At 38.9% G+C, this 20,373-nt stretch overlaps 1 protein-coding gene across 3 annotated transcripts in view; it reads right to left on the reverse strand.

Moving 5' to 3' along the window:
* Positions 1–20,373, reverse strand: part of RELN (reelin) — a 496,502-nt gene that overhangs the window by 115,228 nt on the left and 360,901 nt on the right. For all 3 annotated transcript variants that reach the window (XM_059396996.1, XM_059396995.1, XM_059396994.1), the window contains exons 21-25: positions 18,739–18,931; positions 17,577–17,689; positions 10,865–11,002; positions 9,747–9,933; positions 3,151–3,356 (exon numbers count right to left, since the gene is read on the reverse strand). In XM_059396996.1, coding sequence (XP_059252979.1) covers positions 3,151–3,356; positions 9,747–9,933; positions 10,865–11,002; positions 17,577–17,689; positions 18,739–18,931 — 837 coding nt within the window. The remainder of the gene's footprint in view (positions 1–3,150; positions 3,357–9,746; positions 9,934–10,864; positions 11,003–17,576; positions 17,690–18,738; positions 18,932–20,373) is intronic.

The following is a 20,373-nucleotide window of genomic DNA, read 5'->3' on the forward strand; positions in this document are numbered from 1 at the left end:
TTCTAAGATCACATACTCACCCAAATGTTTAAGTCTTCAACCGGTCTTAAACAGTTTTTGATGGGGTCAGGTAATGAGCTAAAAAGATAATTTTCCCCAAAAGCCTACCCATTTTTTTCCAACACCACTTGATTGAATAACAATTTTTCATTGATAGCTCATGGTCTTGTTTTAATACACATTTTTTTTTTTACATATATGTGAGTTGACTTCTAGGTCATGCATTTGGCTACATTATTTGCTCTGTCTATCCATGCACTATTTAAATTATTTTGGTTATATAGTGTGTGTTTTAATATCATGTAGGGGTTTTCTCTGTTTTTTTTTTTTTCCCCAAAAGTTCAAGCTATTTTTGCCAGTTTATATTTCTAGATCTAAAGTTCCCCAAAACATATCACTAAGATTTTCATTGGAATTGCATGAGACAAAAATTAAGAGATATCTTCATATCACAATATTTAGTTTTCCTATCCAGAAATGTTGTATTATTTTCCATTTATTTGTTTTCCTTTATATCTACGAGGGAAGTTTTGTAGTTCTTCTTTAAAGAGATGTTCAGTACTGTTGGTTAAAGTTCTTCCTTATATTTTATTTGTCACCATAAATGGGGTCTTTTTCTGATATCCCCCAACTCAAAATTTCCCCGCCATTTTAGTGTCACAGAACTCTTTGAGAATGTGGTGAAATATTTTGGCTCTAAAGAAAAATTTCCATAAATAAAAGCTGAATATTTTGGAAATTTGAAGAAACTATTGAAGTTTTGTTAGTCTCTACAGTAATCTAGTAACTTTACTGAATGTTGACTAACTTTCCAAACGACCATGACAATGTTTGGAAAAAATAATTTGAATTATTTTAAATTGTTGTTTAAACTAGTTTGGCACCATTATCAATTCCCTTTGTCCTGTCCTAGGAGAAATCTCACCTGGTTCTGTCTCACAAATACTGTTTCTGACATTCTCCCTAGAGGTTATGGCTCTCGTTTTTCCTAGTTTCCTCCCTTCTGGTTTCTGCCTCTCTCCGTGTCCCTTAGAAGAAAAGCTTTTTGTTAGCTGTCTACATGTTCACTTATGTTACATAATGAAAAGTTATGTCACCTTTAAATGACTCAGTGTTTTAAAACAACAAACTTAGGAACCTTCCAGGTGCAAAAGAGCTATATGTTACACAGTATGCTCAAATATATTTAATCTGTAAGAACTGGATGTATATAGTCTCCGATAATATTTTTTCTTCAGTAAAACAAGGTTCAGTTGTAAAATGCAAAACAAGACTTGACACAGTTGATGGTCAACATATAAAGAAAGATTCTGGGGATGCCTGCGTGGCTCAGTCATTAAGCATCTGCCTTTGACTCAGCTCATGATCTCAGGGTCCTGGGATTGAACCCCACATTGGACTCTCTGCTCAGTGGGGAGCCTGCTTCTCTCTCTTCCTCTGCCTGCTGCTCTGCCTACTTGTGATCTCTCTCTTTGTGTTAAATAAATAAAACCTTAAAAAAAAAAGAAAAGTTGCTCTCTTTATGTTGAGGTGCAAATACAAAGATTGTAAAACAGAACACTCTAAAAGTGATATCTGTGAATCGATTTTAATGACATATAAAATATAAAGTACAAATGTTGAATTTCAAAATGCTACATATTTGTAAAATAACTAAATTTAAATATAGAAAAATATCGTGATTGCCTGGTATAGGTATTAGTATTAAACATGAGGCATTTTCCTAAACTCCTTAACTGTCATTGTTTTTATTTATTACATATATTCTTCATCCATGAAAATGAAGGTAGGGATGAGCCAATAAAAAATTTTAGAAAAATCTGAGCCCCACAGATATTTTGTTTACCATTAGCTCTAGCGCTATATGAAAACTTTAAATAAAATCTATCTTGCTGGGACTCCTGGGTGGCTCAGTTAGTTGGACGACTGCCTTTGGCTCAGGTCATGATCCCAAAGTCTCAGGATTGAGTCCCACATGGGGCTCCCAGCTCCACAGGGAGTCTGCTTCTCTCTCTGACCTTTTCCTCACTCAGCTCTCTCTGTCTTTCTCTCAAATAAATAAATAAAATCTTTAAAAAAAAAAAAAGAAAGAAAAAATATCTATCTTGCTGTTAAATCTAACCAATGAAAACATATATTTATGTGGTAATATGTTTATTTTCTATATATAAAAATAATGTTGCTTTAAACATATTTTTACATGTTTTTATTTTCATACATTATATAAATTTATATTTAATACATATTTAATTTTACAATAGTTTACTATATAACAAATAACTTTTTTAAAAAAAGTTTTTATTTATTTAATTTGACAGATAGAGATCACAAGTAGGCAGAGAGAGAGATGAAGAAGCAGGCTCCCTGCCGAGCAGAGAGCCTGATGTGGGGCTCCATCCCAGGATCCTGGGATCATGACCTGAGCCGAAGGCAGAGGCTTTAACCCACTGAGCCACCCAGGCGCCCCTATACAAATAACTTTATATGTATAATATATGGTATGTGTATACTTAAAAAACCTGCAAATGGGAAAAGTGCGTTTTTCTTTTATTTACTTATTTTTTAATTTTCTGTAGTAAAACTGGTCAACTATTCTATTTTTCCCCTAGTCATGATTTTTCTTAAGTTCTTTAAAGAATACAGCCATAAAAACAAGGGCTTTTTGTCCAGAAACAAATTAAATGAAAAAAAAATTTTAAAGATTTTATTTATTTATTAATTTGACAGAGAGGGGCACAGTGAGAGAGTGAACACAAGCAGGGGGAGTGGGAGAGGGAGAAGCAGGTCTCCTGCTGAACAGGGAGCTTGATTCCAGGACCCTGGGATCATGATCTGAGCCGAAGGCAGACGCCCAGTGACTGAGCCACCCAGGAGTCCCTTAAATGAAATTTTTATCTGCTGGGCCATTATTTATGTCAGGCACTTATGAATTTGTCTACTTTCTTTAAAAAAATGTTTTTTTCTTTTATTTACTTATTTTTAAATTTTCATTTTTGTACTAAGTTCAGTTAGCCGACATATAGTACCCATCATCAGTTTTCGATATGGTGTCTCCTTTTGTAAGAGTTAGCGACATTTTAGAAACAGTGCAACAAAAACATACTCTTTACCCTTCCTGGGAACCACCAGGAGGCCATCTGGGGAAGTTACCTGGGTTTGCTGAAGTCTGAGAAGTACATCTCTGCCAGCAGGTGCCACTGGATGCCCCCGTTGTTGCTGTACTGGAGTAGGACACCCTCCTCTCTGCTGTCTGGCTTGTTGCACGCAGCACTCTCTCCACCAATCTGAATGTAGAACTGGACAAAGTCCACCCAAGATGTATCCAGATCCCAGCTTACCAGCTGTCTTTTTCCAGCCTTCCCAAAAGATGGAAGAATCACAGAGTCAATCATCTGGGAGCTCTTTGGCATTTTGCTGTTTCAGTTTCAAGATCATACAAACATCCTAGTACTCTGGGGAGATGATTTTGTTCCCACTTAATGTTTAGAGGCACGAGTCACACCATTTAATCCTTTGCTCTGGTTATGGTAACTGTTCCTGCCTATGTTTGATTAGTCTCTGCATCATTGACTTCCAGACTTGGTTATGAGACCCTTGGGAACTGCTAATCATAGGAAGAGTATTCAAAAGTCTTTAAAAATAAGGCAAAATTAATTTTAATTAAAACACTCCCTCTATTTGCTTTGTAAATCTCCTCCAGGCAGAGTAGCAGAGAAGAAAGATCATCTACTTTGAAATCAGTTGGAGTTGGGTTGGAATTTCAGCCAATTATTCATGCTCTTCACTAGTTGTGTGACTTTCTGAGCTTTTCCCCCCCTCAATGATACAATATGGGTAATAACACCTTCCTTATAGGGTGCTGCAACAATTAGATGAAATACACGTCACATGTAATTTGCCTAGCACGTGGCATTGCTGAGGAAACATCCTCTCCACGGATACACCTGGACCCTCCTCCTCCTTGGGAATTAAAGTGAAACTGGCAAAATAGGAACTTCCTGATGAAAAGACAAGAGTACTCAAGCTCCTGGTCTCTCTGGTTCTTTCTTGGAATCAGAGAGGTTGGGTGGGATCATTTCAATAAGTTTTTGTGACTATGAAATGGTCTTTGTGTTTTAAAAAATATGAAAAATTTCCTCAAATTCAGCAAGTTGCTTCCTCTGCTCCATGTGTCCCCTACATGTCACAACCCTGTTGTGAGTAAATGGGTTCATGCTAATGGGACGGGAAAAAGGTTTGCTCATGAGATTCCAATGCCCAAACAGATATGCCAAAGCTAATCCACAGGCTGCACCGAACGGGTTTTGGAGAGCTCCCAAGGAGTTCAATTTAAAAGTCAGGAAGAAAAATGGAGATAGGATACACAGTATAGAGAAAAACACCTCTCATGCTTATAATTTAAACCCTACTCTAATCCACTAAGTTAATTAAGAAAGGGTTTCAGTTATTAGAAGTCACAGGGGGAAATACTTGGGGATAATTAAAACAGTACACTGTTACTGATAAATCTAAAGCCAATTAAGAGATTCCAAAATAAACGAGGGGGCCAGTAAAATGAGAACTTAAGTTAATCCTGAGACAGGAACTTATTCTTTGGAACTCTCAATCTTAAGTGTATTTTTTTTTAAAAAGATTTTATTTATTTAAGAGAGAGAGAGAGAGCATGAGAGGGGAAAGGTGAGAGGGAGAAGCAGATCCGATCCAAGACTCGATCCCAGGACTCCAGGATTATGACCTGAGCCAAAGGCAGACGCTTAACTGACTGAGCCACCCAGGTGCCCTTAAGAATATATTTGAGAAAGGCTTATAAGTAATATAGATTTTCAATGTGCTAGGTGCACTTTTAATTTTTCTTTTTCTTGATTTGAGATATTATAAGCAAGAAACACCTGAGAGGTTATTATAATCTGGTCTAGAATTTTCATGCCTCAGGATCATTACAGGAAGAATGATTTTCAGGGGCGCCTGGGTGGCTCAGTGGGTTAGGCCGCTGCCTTCGGCTCAGGTCATGATCTCAGGGTCCTGGGATCGAGTCCCGCGTCGGGCTCTCTGCTCAGCGGGGAGCCTGCTTCCTCCTCTCTCTCTCTCTGCCTGCCTCTCTGCCTACTTGTGATCTCTCTCTGTGAAATAAATAAATAAAATCTTTTAAAAAAAAAAAAAAAAAGAATGATTTTCAGAAGAAAACCTACAGAACCTAGCTAGTTAATTCTAATCCAGCAGACTTCTATGAAAAATTTGGCATGTGGAAATGAGCCAGAAGGATAAAGATGTAGGGTGAGGAGAATTATAAAAATCCAATTATCACAATTAGCTGGTTGGAATGATTGGTCTATTGTGAAAATCACAGAGCAGTATTGTTTTTCCAGGAGACTATGGTGTCGGTCTACAAAGGTTTTTAAAGTGTTTTGTGGGATTTTTGTAAGTGGAAAATATCACACAAATGCTTAGTTTGGCACTGAAGATGTTTTTTCCCAGAGAAGAACACAAATCATTTTCTTTTGTTTAGTGACCTGAAATGCTGAACACTGTTTTACAGGGAGATAAAAAAGAAAAAGGAAATGGCTCATGGCAAACTTTTTGTCAGAATTTAGAATGTGATGTAACACATGCTTTGCAGTTTCTCTCTTCTACTATGATCAATGTGCTTACGTGTGTATATGTGGATCTGTATACATGCGTAATGGGCACACATGTGTGTTAGAGTAATTCCTTACAGATCTCTTTGCTCTTGGAATGTCAAAAATACTCTCCTACTTCCCCCCAACATTCTAGGTCAAAATGTCTCACTGCTTTCAGGGTTTAGATAAAATAAAACACATTCAAAGGAACAACTTCAGAATCTAGAGACTTTATAAAATGACCTCTAAAACATTTCATGAAACTTTAACCTTTTGCCTATTAAAATCTTCTTTATTCAAAATCTACTAGAAAAATGATTCTACTATATTTGTTTGAAAATAACCATTTCTTTAGAACCTCTTGTTTTCTCACTTTCTTTCATTCGTTCATTCATTCCTTTCTTCGGTAATAATTATCGGGTGCCTATCACACCAGCCACGATAGCTACAGACTTGAAAGGAGAGTTCACAAGCATGTGCAGTGACAATAATGACAGACAGGGCTACAGACCAAAGTCTGTTCCTTGTAGAGTCCCACTTTGTCATACTATCATGTATCAAATCCCCAATCTATTCTGTCTCAGAGGTACTTACTGATTTGTAAATGCCTACCATGTGGCATGCTTTTCTGAGCTGAACATCTTATCTAGCATTCAGTCAGTCAGTAGGACTCAGCATCTAGCTGGGTCCTATGAGAATAAAAATAAAAACATGATCGATGTATGTATAGAACACTGATGAGGGAGGAATTCAAAGAACAGGGAGCTCAGTATAGTTTGCCATAGTCCCAAAAAGCTTCATGGAGCAGCAGGATTTGAGCCAAACGCTACCAGGTTGATAGAGAAACAGCTGGTGGAAGGCATCACTGTAGGCAATGGAGATTAAACAAAGGCAGGGAAATTGGCAAAACCTGGGATGTAGAGGAGAGATTTCTGTTTGGATGAGAGGTCTGATGTTTCAAAAAAGAAAGTAAGTTGTATAGTTAGGGCAATGTCTGTGATAGAAGAGGGATAGGATGGAACACATTTTAGGTTTAGGGTGGTTTGCAAAAGGTGGTGGATATGCACAGTGTCCCCGCGGGTGGGGGGGTGCCAAACCCTGTATCCCACACCTCCCTGGCTATGCCACCCAGAGTACGCCATTCCCCAGGACACTGTGATTGGCCAGTCAGAAACGGTCCTGAGGTTTTTCCATGGGCCTGCTCAGAAAGCTCTGTGGTCCCAGTACCACTTTCATGAAAACTGACCTGAAAACAGAGAGGGTAATGTGGGCGTTTGAGTTTCTGATTCCAGATATCTCTGAGGCCAGTTTCATCTAAGCCCTCCCTTTTTTTTAAGTATATGAACCAATTCCCTCCTTTTTTGCTTAAGCTAGTTTCTCTCACTTAGAATTCAAGACAGATCTGCTCGATATAAGAGGAAAAAGGGAAAAAAGTGCTCTTCAGATATTTTGATAAAAATTTAGAAAGAAAGCTGGATTAGGAGGTGAAAAGAATGATTTTACTTTTGAAATGGATTTTATTCATTTATTTGAGAGAGTGTGAGAGCATGAACGAGAAAGCAGCAGAGGGAGAGGGAGAAGCAGACTCTTCACTGAATGGGGAGCCCGATGTGGGGCTTGATCCCAGGACCCTGGGATCATGACCTGAGCTGAAGACAGACACTTACCCAACTGAACCTCCCAGGTGCCCCTGAAATGCTGATTTTTAGCGGCAGGGAATATATATGGAAATATCTAATGACACCAATTTAAAATATATCCTCATAAACTGTAATTGTGATAGCTAACACTTACTGAGTGATTTCTATATGCCCAACACTATTCTTTATTCTTTACCTTCTAACCCACTGATCCTCCCCAAATCCCACTTTACAATAGAGAAAACAAAAGTACAGAAAGATGTTATAAATTTGCAAGATGAACCAGCTAACAAGTTTTGGAGCTTAGGTAAAGATTCAGGTAGCTTTACTACATAAATCACCTTGAATTACAGTTATACACATGTTGATATGTAACCTTTCATATTTGAAATATTTGTGTGTATGCATACATGTTTACTGGGATGTTTGGTACATACTGGAAAACTGATGCTTATGGGAGACATAATCTTCCCATTTCTGAACAATTACCCAGTGTATCCTGATCTGTGCAATGACTATTGGTCTCTTGTGGACGATTATCACTAACAATAATGACCAGTGGATGTTCATTGTCAATAGATAGGAAATACCATCAAGTAGAATTCATCCCTGATTTTCTGTCATTCTCTACCTTGTTTGCTTGCTGCTGATTCTTTGTTCTGCACCTGCATCAAAACAAAACCTGTACCTATTTTTGCATTTGCATAAATTAACTTATTTTGGATTTCTGCCCAGATTCCACAACATATGAGCCCTACAGTGTATCACCCACACCTGCCTATTTGTTAGGTGATATAGACTGGGACATTTCCAGTTGTCCTAGAACTGGTGGCTACAGTCCCTGCTGGAAAGAAGTGGTTTTAAGCACCTTACATTCTAAAGAGAGCTGCTAATAAGTAGGGTTAGATATGCAGCTCAGGTTGGAGAACTGGACCTGCTCCTGCTCTAGTCCTTTTGAGGACTAAAGAGATGAACTGGAGGAGGGAGAAAGAAAATAATGTTCTGCCTAGATGGTAGCAAGGGAGGAGGAAGGTGGTTTGCTCCTCCCCATTGCTAACCAAGCAACAGGGGTTGGGGGTGTTCCAAGAAAATCAGTCTTAGAGATTCTAGGTGGCACCATAGTCCCTTGGGGGTGTCTACTGACCTGTCTGCCCAACTTGGTGCTGTCCCTAGTGAAGATGAACACCTCAAGAAAAACTTCTACACTGTCTCTGTACAGACTTCCTGTCTGTGTGCCCCCAAATCTGTATGTTGAAAGCCTAAAAGAAAGCCTAAAGAGATGGCATTAGGGCATGGAGCCTTTATCAGGTTATTAGGTTAGTCGGTTATGAGGGTGGAACCCTCACCATGGTATTAGTGCCCTAATAAGAGACACAAGATAGTCTGCTTTTTCTCTCTGTGCTCTCTCTACCACAAGTGAGGATACAATGAGAAGATGGCTATCTGTAAACCAGGAAGCAGGCCCTCACCAAACACTGAATCTACTGGTGCCTTAATATTGAACTTCACACCTTCCAGAACTGTGAGGAAAAAAAAATTCTATTTAAGCCACCAAATCTCCGTATTCTTGTTACAATAGTCTGAGTGGGCTAGGGAGTGGCAGAATCAGATTGTGGCAGGAACTTGCTACTCTTTTTTTTTTTCCCCCATGGAAAAACCCTCTTGTTTATTTGATTAAACAAAAATAAAATAAGCTGCATAGGAACAATTTTAAAGTCCAAAGAGACACCAACTTTGTTTTAAGGCTGTAGTAGCTGATACAGCATCTCCTTGCTACCTTCTCCCAGTCAGCAAAATAATTTTTAAGTGTAGAACACATGACTTGTTTATTTTTTGTTTTTGTTTTTTGTTTTATGGGAAAGGTGAATGCAGAATTGGAGAGGTTAAATTAACATGGGCATGTTGCCTGATGTTAGGATGACTAAGTTAAGCCTTTAAAAAACTTTTTTAATTTGTCCAAGACAGACCTCATGTAAGGAATATGCACCACCAGACTAACTCTCCGGGCCACAGGAACTTGATACTCTTAAAGTTGAGGCTTCACCTTCACCACCACCACTCACCCCTTGCCCCCAGGCTACATGCTCATGCACCCTCCAATGCCAGGGCTAGAAGACCCGGAGTCCCTGTCCCACTCAAAGACCCTCAAGACATAAGCCCTGCTGGCATGGCAGGAGAGGAAGGCAAGGAGGTTTAAATCAGGGACAAGAAGGGCAGGAATTTTCAACTGCTCTAACCTGGATTTGCAGTAACCCAAAACAATCACCCAACTACAAGAGTTTCCCAAATGTAGTTCAGGGATAAGGTCAGACAAAGGAATTTAAAAGCAAGCAGTGTGGGGAAACATAAAACCGACCCACGTTTGTACCTTCTGAGTTCAGGCTGCTTCATAAACACTCACAAATGGAAATAGCCATTGCGCGGATCACATATTCCCAGAGCTTAGTCAGACCTTAGTCATCACTCACCCCCCACCCCCAGCTTCTACCTTGCTGAAATACAGAGATGATCCAGAAGAGATGACCCCACATCCTTGTTCTGGCTTTACAATTTCTCCCCCAATGACTTCTTGCCAGTCAGACTCCCAACCATTCTGGTTCTCAAAATCCGACATGATCGTGGAAGGAAGAGCAGCTTCTGGGTGGCATTCTGTGCCTTGGTATCCCTGGTCACACCTAGGAGAGAGGAAAGGGCACATCAGCAAGTCACAGCCTCTTTTCTGGGAATGCCACGGCCACGCTCCTGCGATGTTTCCCATGTCTCACTTTAACTCAGACCTTAGCATTCACACGAGATTTTTCTCGACAAAGTCAGTCTGTGTTGGCAGGTCGGAATAACCTTCAGTTTTGGACACTGAGAAGAAAAAAAGGACAGAATCCTTTCTTGAAAGAAACGGTGCTGTAACAGCAGAACGGAAGCATCAAGAAGTAATTAAGGACGTGGATATGTGCGTATGTGCATGCGCGTGCACGCGTATGCGTGTGGGGGTGTTTCGGCGGCTGGGGTGGGGCGGGGCGCGGTGGGGCGGGGCGGGGCAAAAAGAGTGGGATCTTCCTGTAGGTCTTGAAAGTCACGTGGAAGTGTTTGCTCGTTCGACAGCCATGTTTTATGGCTCTTTCTGATTAAATTACATCTCTTTTAGAGTCTAAGTATTAAAGTGTGTTCCTTTCTCATCCCCATTAGCGACGATCACCGCCTTCCCCTGCCTACAGCCTTCAGCTTCTGGCCACGCGGCACAGGACAGCACGCAGCAGGGCTCTGACTCGTGTTTTAAGACTGTCAGGGGAACGGAAGGCAAACAATAGCAAGGCCCTTTTAAACCCCAAAGACGACTTTGGGGTAAATTAATTAACTCTGGGATGTAAACTCAGGAGGCCTCGTCTTGAGGTGCGGTTTTGAAGGGTAGGATATCTGGCTTCACACTACACTTAAAATGTAACAGCACCTTTTACACCTAAAATAAGAACAGAAAGAAGGATTGTGTCCTTTTGCCTCCTTCATTATTTATCAGTCTGTCCCTACCGCTCTGATGACAACTGCTGTGTCATCCCTCTGAACACAAACCGCGAGAAGCAGACAGTTGATCACAGGTGGCCGTGTGTGTACCTGCACACGCCGTGGTCACATGAGCCGTGCCCACTGCACATGTTGGGACACTGCTGACCAATGTAAATGCTGTCCAAAGCCCACTCGTCTTGGGCTGTGTAATAGGTCTGACTCCAGCGGAAGCGGGTGGCACTGGACCTATAAACAAGGGACGGGAGTGAGAATAATATATATACAGTTATATATATATGTATATACACACATATATGTATATATTCAACATACTATTGTCAATATACGATATACTATATATATATTTAAAGATTTTATTGATTTGACAGACACACAGCAAGAGAGGGAACACAAGCAGGGGGAGCGGTGGGGGAGAGAGAGAAGCAGGCTTCCCACCAAGCAGAGAGCTGGATGAGGGTCTCCATCCCAGGACCCCAGCCCAAGACAGATGCTTAACAACTGAGCCACCCAGGGGCCCCGAAAACAGTACTTTAATGGACACAAAGAATTTCAGAGTTCAGACTCTTTCAGATGACAAACTTTCTGGAACTTGCATTTAGCTGCCAATAATTTTTCTGTGGTGGTTGAAAGTCTGTCAACAATTCAATGATGACAAAAAGTTAAAAAGAAACATGGGGCTTAGATATATACCTCCATCTTAATTTAATTTGTTACATTTTGGAGAAAAACAAAATATCAGATTTTGTTGTTACACAGAGATTTGATGCCAGGAAAAGAAAGGAAGCAAGAAAGAATAATAATTTTTTTAAAAGGTACATACAAAAGAGCCTCTCTTCCACAGAGGAAAATCTGAGGTTTTAGTTATAGTAATAAAATTTCTTTTGATAATTGGAAATTATTGAAATTGGAAATTGGAAACGTCCAGTGAGCTCTCAATATCAAACAAAAGTTTTGTTTGGGGGTATTGTTTTGGGATTGAGGGACACGTTACAATGTGCTATAAGAAAAACATGTTCCAGAAGTAAGAACATCTGGGTGCTAAATTCTGTGGATCATTTCAGACACATTAACTTGGGTAGATTTCATGGACAAGCTGTTGTTAAGTGGAAATAAAAAGTTAAACTGTCCATTACACATAAAGAAACACTTGGGACCTCCATTCCTCTAAATCAGACAGAAAGTCTACAGAAGAGGGTATTTTGGGAGCAACGTCAAGAAAGTTTCCATCCACTGACAGTCACAAAAAATTCTTTTCAGTTCCCATCAGATTTTTTGCCTCTAGAAATTTTCAGAGAGTGTGATGTATTCTTTTTGGTCAAAGTGCAAAACAAAAGAAATCAAAAAGGATTTGCCGAATTAATGTGCATCCATGGATTAAACCCTCCCTAAGCACACTATCTACACATACACTTGATCTTGAATGCTCTGAATGATCCCTTAATGTCTACTGCATCAATTACGCACATATTAAATACTCCCTAAGTATGTAACAGATTGTTAAAATCCAGACTAAGCCTTTATTGTTTATTTTGCCAATGATCTGTGGCTAATAAGTTGCACTTTCATTCCTAGCAGGATAATTCCAGGACTCGCTGAGATGCATCCAATAGACACCGATTTGCTGCATATCAGTGCCTGTCATGATACATGCAAGACACAGATACACCTCCTCTGTGATAATAGTTTATATCTGAAATCGAATAGCCATCACAATTTTCATAGTCCCATTAAGAAACGGTTTGTAGAAGATCCAACGATAAAAGTAGGTATGTTGTTTTAGAGCATGGAGCCCTAGAGAGAAGCAGCAAATTAAGTTTGATACATCAGCATCAAGCAAGGAAAGATGACCATATTTTGTCAGGATAATCTGAGTCAAGTCTGAGGCCACAAATGTCTAGACTGTGGGCTTTTCTAGGGACAAGGTTATCTTTGGTCTCAACTATTTGCACAGGAACAGAATAAAGTAGGTATACTGAAAGAGACTGTGAAAAAAAATGAGTCAATGAGTAGATGAACAGGCCAGGAAAGGGCAGCCTGTTACTGCCTTCTGTAGGTAATGGAGTAAAGAATGTGCTAGGAGTCTGGGGACTCGACCCCTTGGACCCTAGCTCTGCAATTTATCAGCTGTGTGACCTTTAGTGAGAAATTTAAGCTTTAAGGCTTTCTAGGTCCTCACCTCTCAAATAAAGGGATTGGGCAAGCTGATTTCTAAGATCCCTTTTAGCTAGAAAATTTAGTGATTGTTCTGGTGGCTGCTGACTGAGGTGATGGTTTATTTTCTGTATAGTTACATGCCTATGTGAAACCATGGCATACCTTGTTCTGAAGTTTGGCTATCTCAAACATTAAAATGGGGTTGGAGGGTTTCAGACATCTGTCCCAGATTTCCCAGTTTATTTATGTTTCTGAACAGTCACATGTAAGTAAGCACATTCTAAATTCTTTTACTAAGTAAATTAGTCCTTACATGCATCTTGTGAACTCTCAAAAAAGAGAATATTTCCTTAAGAAGAAAAGCTGTGGATTTTTCCGTTTAAAATTATAATCCACAGTTTAATGTGCTGATGTTAATTAACAGAAAAGGAAGCAAGAAAAGGTTGAATACTGGCTTCGTTTTTAGTGAGAAAAAAAAATTAGTTGTGTGAGCTATCTCCAGCTGGTCACACATGAGAACCCAAGGTGTGATCTCACTGATTTGCAGCTGTGTCACTGCTAAATATTGCCCTCAATACAAATATTTAATTTGCCAATCCCCCCACCCCCAGCCCAGATCTAAGCATTCTTAGAAGGAAAATCTTGAGCACTTTGGATTGGGTCTGAAAGTGAGACCACTGTTATGTGGATCATGAGATGAAGTTGACTAGCATTTCAAACCCAAACTCTGTGGATTTCCCAAAGCAACAAAACTTGTCAGTCTTGCTTTTATTTGATTTTTTGCCCCATATAAACTTCTAGACTGAATTAAAATAGCATCCAGTCATCTCTTGATAGTTAGGTATCAAGGTATCAAAGCTGAGGAATTGCGGTAAATGAAGGCAGACCAAATTGTATTTTCCACCTTCAGAGTTACTGTAATCACATTTACCCAATTATTCTGAAACTCATTCAGCCATTAGGTGTAGATTTGTTTTTGAAGTCAGCAACTGACATCTGTTTGGGTCTCATTAGGCCCTGTTCTTATGTAAATGCCTCTCATAAAAACAAAATTAATTTTCATTGGGTAACAAATGTTCAGTTCATATGCAATATAATTTCTCCAAGCAGGTGTATATATATTCAGTACTTCTACTCTAAGTTGTCCTATCTAGCATATTTTCCAAAGTTAACAGATCTTTGGTAATGTGGGGACCACATTTGCTCGTGTGTATACAATTTAGAGTTGTGTATGTGTGAATCAAAGCAGCAGAATGAAGATTTGCCAGAAGGAATACTGTTTCAAACTAAACTGCACTCCCTTTTCCCCGATGCTTGAGAGAAACATGCTTTTGCAAAAATTTGAAATGATGATAATAAATAAAATGATCAAGAATGCCAGGAACACTAAATGCACTTTATCTTTACAGCAGAGCTTTTAAAAAGCATTAGAAATCCCAAACCAATGAAAACAACCAGATAAATGCTATTTTAAAAAAATATATAGCAATCACGTTTAGTTTAAGTATTAGCAGGAATATTAAAAGAAATTATCTTATTGGGTTTGTTTTTAAAAAATATTTTTACTCTCTTTACCCAGGGCGTTGGAAAAAAATTTGGAAAAGCAGAGTTCAGTTAGATTGCAGGAATAATGTAGTAGACATTGAGGCACCCTGAATTAAAACTTTACTCAATGACTCAACATTGAATGAATACCCAACATGTGGCAGGTAGTGTTGGAGCTGAAGTGTTTATGGGTCCAATAGATTTCTTCTCAAGTGCTGAATAAACATTGATGAGAATTGATCTTTTCTGACTATACTAAAACTTTGAACTTAGTGCTGCTATCTTGTAAGCTAGGAAATAATAATGCAAGATACAATCTAAATGTGAAATAACAGGCAAAGGTGAGGTGTTTTTCTTTTTTTGATAAAGGATAATATTTTTTGGATACTGCCTAAATTCCACTAATAAAGAAGAATAGTTTAGTGGCGCCTGGGTGGCTCAGGTGGTTAAGCATCTGACTTCAGCTCAGGTCATGATTTCAGGGTCCTGGGATCAAGCCCACACCGGGCTCCCTGCTCAGTAGGGAATCTACTTCTCCCTCTCTTTCTCCCTTGCCCCTCTCCCCACTGCTGCTCTATTGTGTGCACTCTATCTCTCTCTCAAATAAATAAAATCTTTAATAAGACAAGAATAATAGTTCATAACATTTCTGAGGAGGAAAAGACATCTCTAAGATATACTATCAAGATGACCTTACCATCATAATTTTGAAATTATACCCCAAATGTCAATAAAGAAAAATCAACATTTTTAAATCATGAGGGTGATACACTTAATGGTGAAATAAACATAAAGAAAAAACCACAGTAGTCTTAAAGCAAGTATGACTACTTTCGATTGTTTGATCTGTTGCTTTTTTATAATCGTGATTGCTATGCTTGGAATATCATTGAAATTAAATACAAATCTTGATTATATTCCCAGCAGTAGACATAAAAAACTAGGATGCTGGAGAAAGTAGCAACTTGTTATACAAAGCATTAACAGAGTATCCAGGAAGTGGCTCACAGTTGGATATAAAAAAAAATCTGTGGAAATCAAATTTTAAGCATTTTGTTCCAACTGACATAATGATGAATCCTTAAAAATAATCAAGGAGGCATTCTTCTATAATTCAGTAATTCAGTCTCCAACTAAAGGATGTATAATAATATCTCAAGGTTGTTATCTAACCAATTGTTTTTGTACAGAGCCCAACTTCCATGAAAAATAATCGAAGAAGGCTTTATTTAGTAATTTTCTCTTTACAAAAGGGCTCTTGGAAGGCTGATGGCACAGAAAAATATAATTCTTGTCTCTTTCATGCTTTTTCTACTACCCACATTACAGAATCTTAGAATTCTTGAACTGAAAGGGACTTTTAAGATCACCTAATTAAATTTCTTCATTCTACTCCTAAGAAATCAGACTTGAGGGGGTTCGAATGGTTAAAATAATATAATTAATTAATCATTGGTAAGGAAAGACTGAGAGCTTGGGCCTTCTGATTTCTAGTCCAAGGTTCTTTCTTGGGTAAGCTTATCCTGTCCCAGGACTTCAAACAGTACTCATAGTATTTAATTTTCAACCCAAACCTCTTTTCTGAGCTCTGGATGTGTAAGTCCAGTTGGCTTCTTGGCATTTCTGCTTGGATAGAAAAGTACCCTCAAACCCCACATCCCCTGCAGAACACTTCATTTCCTGCCCCAAATCCACTCCTTCTCCAGGCTTCCCCACCTCGGTCAGTGGTATCTATCACTATCCAGCAATTTCCCTAGGTCTCAGACTTACAAACTGGTTTTGACTCTTACTTTCTTACCACAACTCCCATCTAGTGCATCAGCAAGTCCTATTTGATTCAAATATATTTCACAATGATGGCTCCTGTCTTGTCTGCTACAGTCATGCTCCAAGCCACCTAAAAGTCAAACTCCTGGAAACTTTTAACACGACTCCCTGTCTTCACCCTTTCTCCCACAATCTCGTCCTCACAAGGCACCCACAATGAATCTAACACAAAATTATGTAATATTAAGGGGAAAAAAGGTGTTTTGCTCTCCTATATTATCAAATATTTAAATTTCTCCCTAATTACTGAGGCTTTAGCTTCCTGGGGGATGATTTTTATGGTTATTGAGAGAATGTGAATAGGAAAAAAAAAAGTGTGTATTAAGCTTTTAAAATAAAAAGTAGGGCTTTCCAGTGAGAAAACAGCCTTGAAATCCAAATTGTCTTGACATAGGAGATGTTTGGATTCCTGTATCCTTCCTTTCTACATATGCCAAACCTAAAGGAACAGGTCATTGAGTTGGGGCAGAAAGGGAGGTCAGAAAAAGCTGGGACATAGAGGGTATTATGTTAAGTGAATTAAGTCAGACTGAGAAAGACAAATACTACACAATTTCACTCATATACGGAATCGAAAATACAAAACTGGGGCTCTAGGTGACTCAGTCGGTTAACCATCTGCTCAGGTCCTGGGATTGAGTGCCCACAAGGGGCTCCCAGCTCAGCAGAGAGTCTGCTTCTCCTTCTCCTGCTCCTGCTGCTTGTGCTCTTTCTCTCAAATAAATAAATAAAATCGTAAAAAATAAAATAAAATACAAAAAATGGAATAAACCACCAAAAATCAGAATCAGACCAACGAACACAAAGAACAGCCTGCTGGTTGCCACAGGGCGAGGAGGGTGGACAATGGGTGGCGGGGAGTGGGAAATAAAGTTTTCTATTTAGGGAAAGGATAAGTCATAGGAATAAAAGGCAAAGCATAGGAAATAGGTCAACGGCATTGTATTAGTGCTGTATGGGGACACATAGTAGCTACACTCGTGCGAGCAAAGCATAACGTCCAGAGTTGTCGAACACTAAGTTGTGTAGCTGATATACTCATGTAACATTGTGTGTCAACCCTACTAAGGTCAAAAACAAAGTAAGACAGTTTGGAAATCAAATTTTCATTAGCTCTATTTTTCAAATAGAGTATAAAAGAACGATCTGGGTCTTTCAATGACAAAGAAAATTCCTCTTGCCATTGTGCTTAACTCTTCTTCACAATCAAGTCATGCTAATAGGGACGGTAAAAGTTAAAGTCACAACCATATCTATAGATATCATCTCTCACCAAGTTTTCTGGGGAAGAAGCACTGTGACTCTTCTCCATTGTGTGAACTCAGTGGCATGGTAAATACTTGCTGACGTGAATTCCTGACAACTCGGCATACTTGGAAGACATTCCTAGAAGAGAGGAAGGCAAAAGTTAAACTTGGCTTCTGTTCCTCCAGGCACAATATACGATGACTCAGTCACCACGAGTGATAAAGGCCTTAAAAAAATCTATGTCATAATCTTAACCATTTGCAATATGGATGCAATCCATGATTCTTCCTTCTGTGAAGCTAAAATATTTGTGAAATAATGGAAACAAGTGTCACCGTGAAATTAAATGTCTTTTAATTCTGACATATGAAAGCGGACATGGATTAGGATCCACGTTTTTGACCTGTTATCACAGCACAGGCATTTAGTAAAATTTTTCTATGCGGTGTGCTATTTATGCATTTATTCCAACATTCTATCACTATGTATATACATAAAGGAGTACATTTGATCTTAAGAATCTGGGGGCGCCTGGGTGGCTCAGTAGGTTAAAGCCTCTGCCTTCGGCTCAGGTCATGATCCTGGGGTCCTGGGATCGAGCCCCACATCGGGCTCTCTGCTCAGTGGGGATCCTGCTTCCTCCTCTCTCTCTCTCTCTGCCTGCCTCTCTGCCTACATGTGATCTCTGTCTGTCAAGTAAATAAATAAAATCTTAAAAAAAAAAAGAAGGAATCTGGATCTACGTGCTTCTTTTCTTTTTTTTAAAGACAAGACATGCCAGATTCCTAATACAGTCTACCTATAGGTAAAGAGAGTTAGAAAGGCACAGACAAAGACATGCTATAGGGAGAGAAGAAAGAGTGGAGGGAGGAAAAGGGTCCGAGAGGAAGGAGGAAGGAAGGATTAGAGAAAATTTATGGAAGAAGAGGGTTAGAGAAAATAATATCCCAAACACCATCCTAAAGTATCCAGTCCTGAAGTTATTCCCATTTCTTTATTTTCGATTACAATTTAGTATCCGAGAGTGCAGAATGTGGAATCCTTGTTGCTGACTTGATGCCAGTGCTAAGTCACAAATAACAGTGTTCCTTTGGAACAAAACCTAAACTTTTAGAATTGTAACTCTTTGCTTCCTATGTAAAAAGAAGCAGCCCACCTGTTACAAGCATGAGAGAAAACAGACTTACCTCTTGGACCAGGTGCCAGGTGAGGCCGTGATTGGTTGAGTACTCTAGCTTCACCTGGTTGTCCATGTGCGGGGTGTACTTCTGGCCACAGCCCATCACCAAGCTGAACTGAATCATGTAGGACGCTCCTATCTGCATTGATTGTGTTTCCACATAGCGCATACTTGAGGCAAGTTTGGAGTCTCCTGTGAAACTGAAAGACAGAGGTGGGAATCAGAAGATTAGAAAGATTAAGAAGAGCTCGAGTGAAAATCACTCTTCATTTCATACCACACACCAAAATAATTTCATTTTGCTTGTTTACACCTTGCCAAGCTTGAGAATGGATTTCAGTCAATCTAATAAATGCAATTTAAAACAATCTTCCTGTCAAAGAAGCGATGTTTTTTTTTTTTTAACTTAATACCTAGAGTTGTCAAATATACTTGAAAATGGGACTCACTCATATAATGTTCATGGGTGTAAACCCTTTGACTTATTAATATTACTGCTTAAAATCTTTCCAAAGGAAATCATCCTAAATTCAAGGACAGTTTTATAAAATATGATGAATATTGCAGGTCTACTTATAAGAGTAATTGGTAACCATTTCAATGTCAAATTAAAGGGAAAATAGAATCCTTAAGAAAACTGGGATAGCCTCCTGACAGATTATCCATATTGCAAATATTTATGAAGGTAATGTAATCACATTAACATGCTTATGAGAAAATACATTTTTAAAAACCCACAAAATGATCTATAAAGGAAATTCACCAGAATGTTTGCTGTGGCTCTGTTTGGTGGTACGAAACTAGATAGTAGTTTACATCTTTTCTTTCTTCTTTCTTTCTTTCTTTCTTTTTTTTTGATAGTCTTCAATGCTTAGGCATTAAATACTGAAAACATCATAATGTAGTTTAATGACTGTGCTTCAAGCTGGTAAAATTTTACTGGGTCCCAATTGAGTCCACGTAATTATAAACTATTTGAAGATAGACACAATTACTTTTTTGGAGCAAACTGCTCAAGGAATTTATAATCCATCAGAGGAGATCAAAATATGGACACATTGTCACTGTGGTTAATAAGGGTCAGTGTAAACATTTCCAGGGTTAACCACACTGAAGTTTGTCTGCCATAATGCTTGGTACTGCTATCGTGAAGCAGGGACAATACCATGCATCAGGAGTAGTTCCTATTTGTCAGGGGGCTGAGCCGATATAAAGGGAATGATGCAAAAATCTGTGACATCTTTGAAGCATATTTGCCCTTTGCTGACTAACTACTCTGCCTTGCTTCTCGCAGACATTAAGATGTTATTTAAAGATGGAACATTGTCCATATGGAGGATCATCACAGGTTTGGGCTCAAGGTCACAAAATGCAAGAGGTTTTTTCCTAACAGTGACTAATTACTCTTTACCAATTTTAAATTAAGTTTTTACACTTGGACAACGAATAGAGGAATAAAATGGCTAAGAGCCGCAAACTCTGCTTTTGCTGAAGGGTCAATAAAAAGAAGGGACATTCATGTTTATAACTGCTGGTCTTAAACATTTGGTGCTTACAACTTGTTTTTTGTTAATAGTACAGATGCCCACACGTTGTTGAGTCTAGGCCATATCCTCAGACTGTGCTAAGCACAATACCCACA

This window comes from Mustela nigripes, chromosome 4, assembly GCF_022355385.1.
Source record: "Mustela nigripes isolate SB6536 chromosome 4, MUSNIG.SB6536, whole genome shotgun sequence".
NCBI lineage: Eukaryota > Metazoa > Chordata > Mammalia > Carnivora > Mustelidae > Mustela > Mustela nigripes.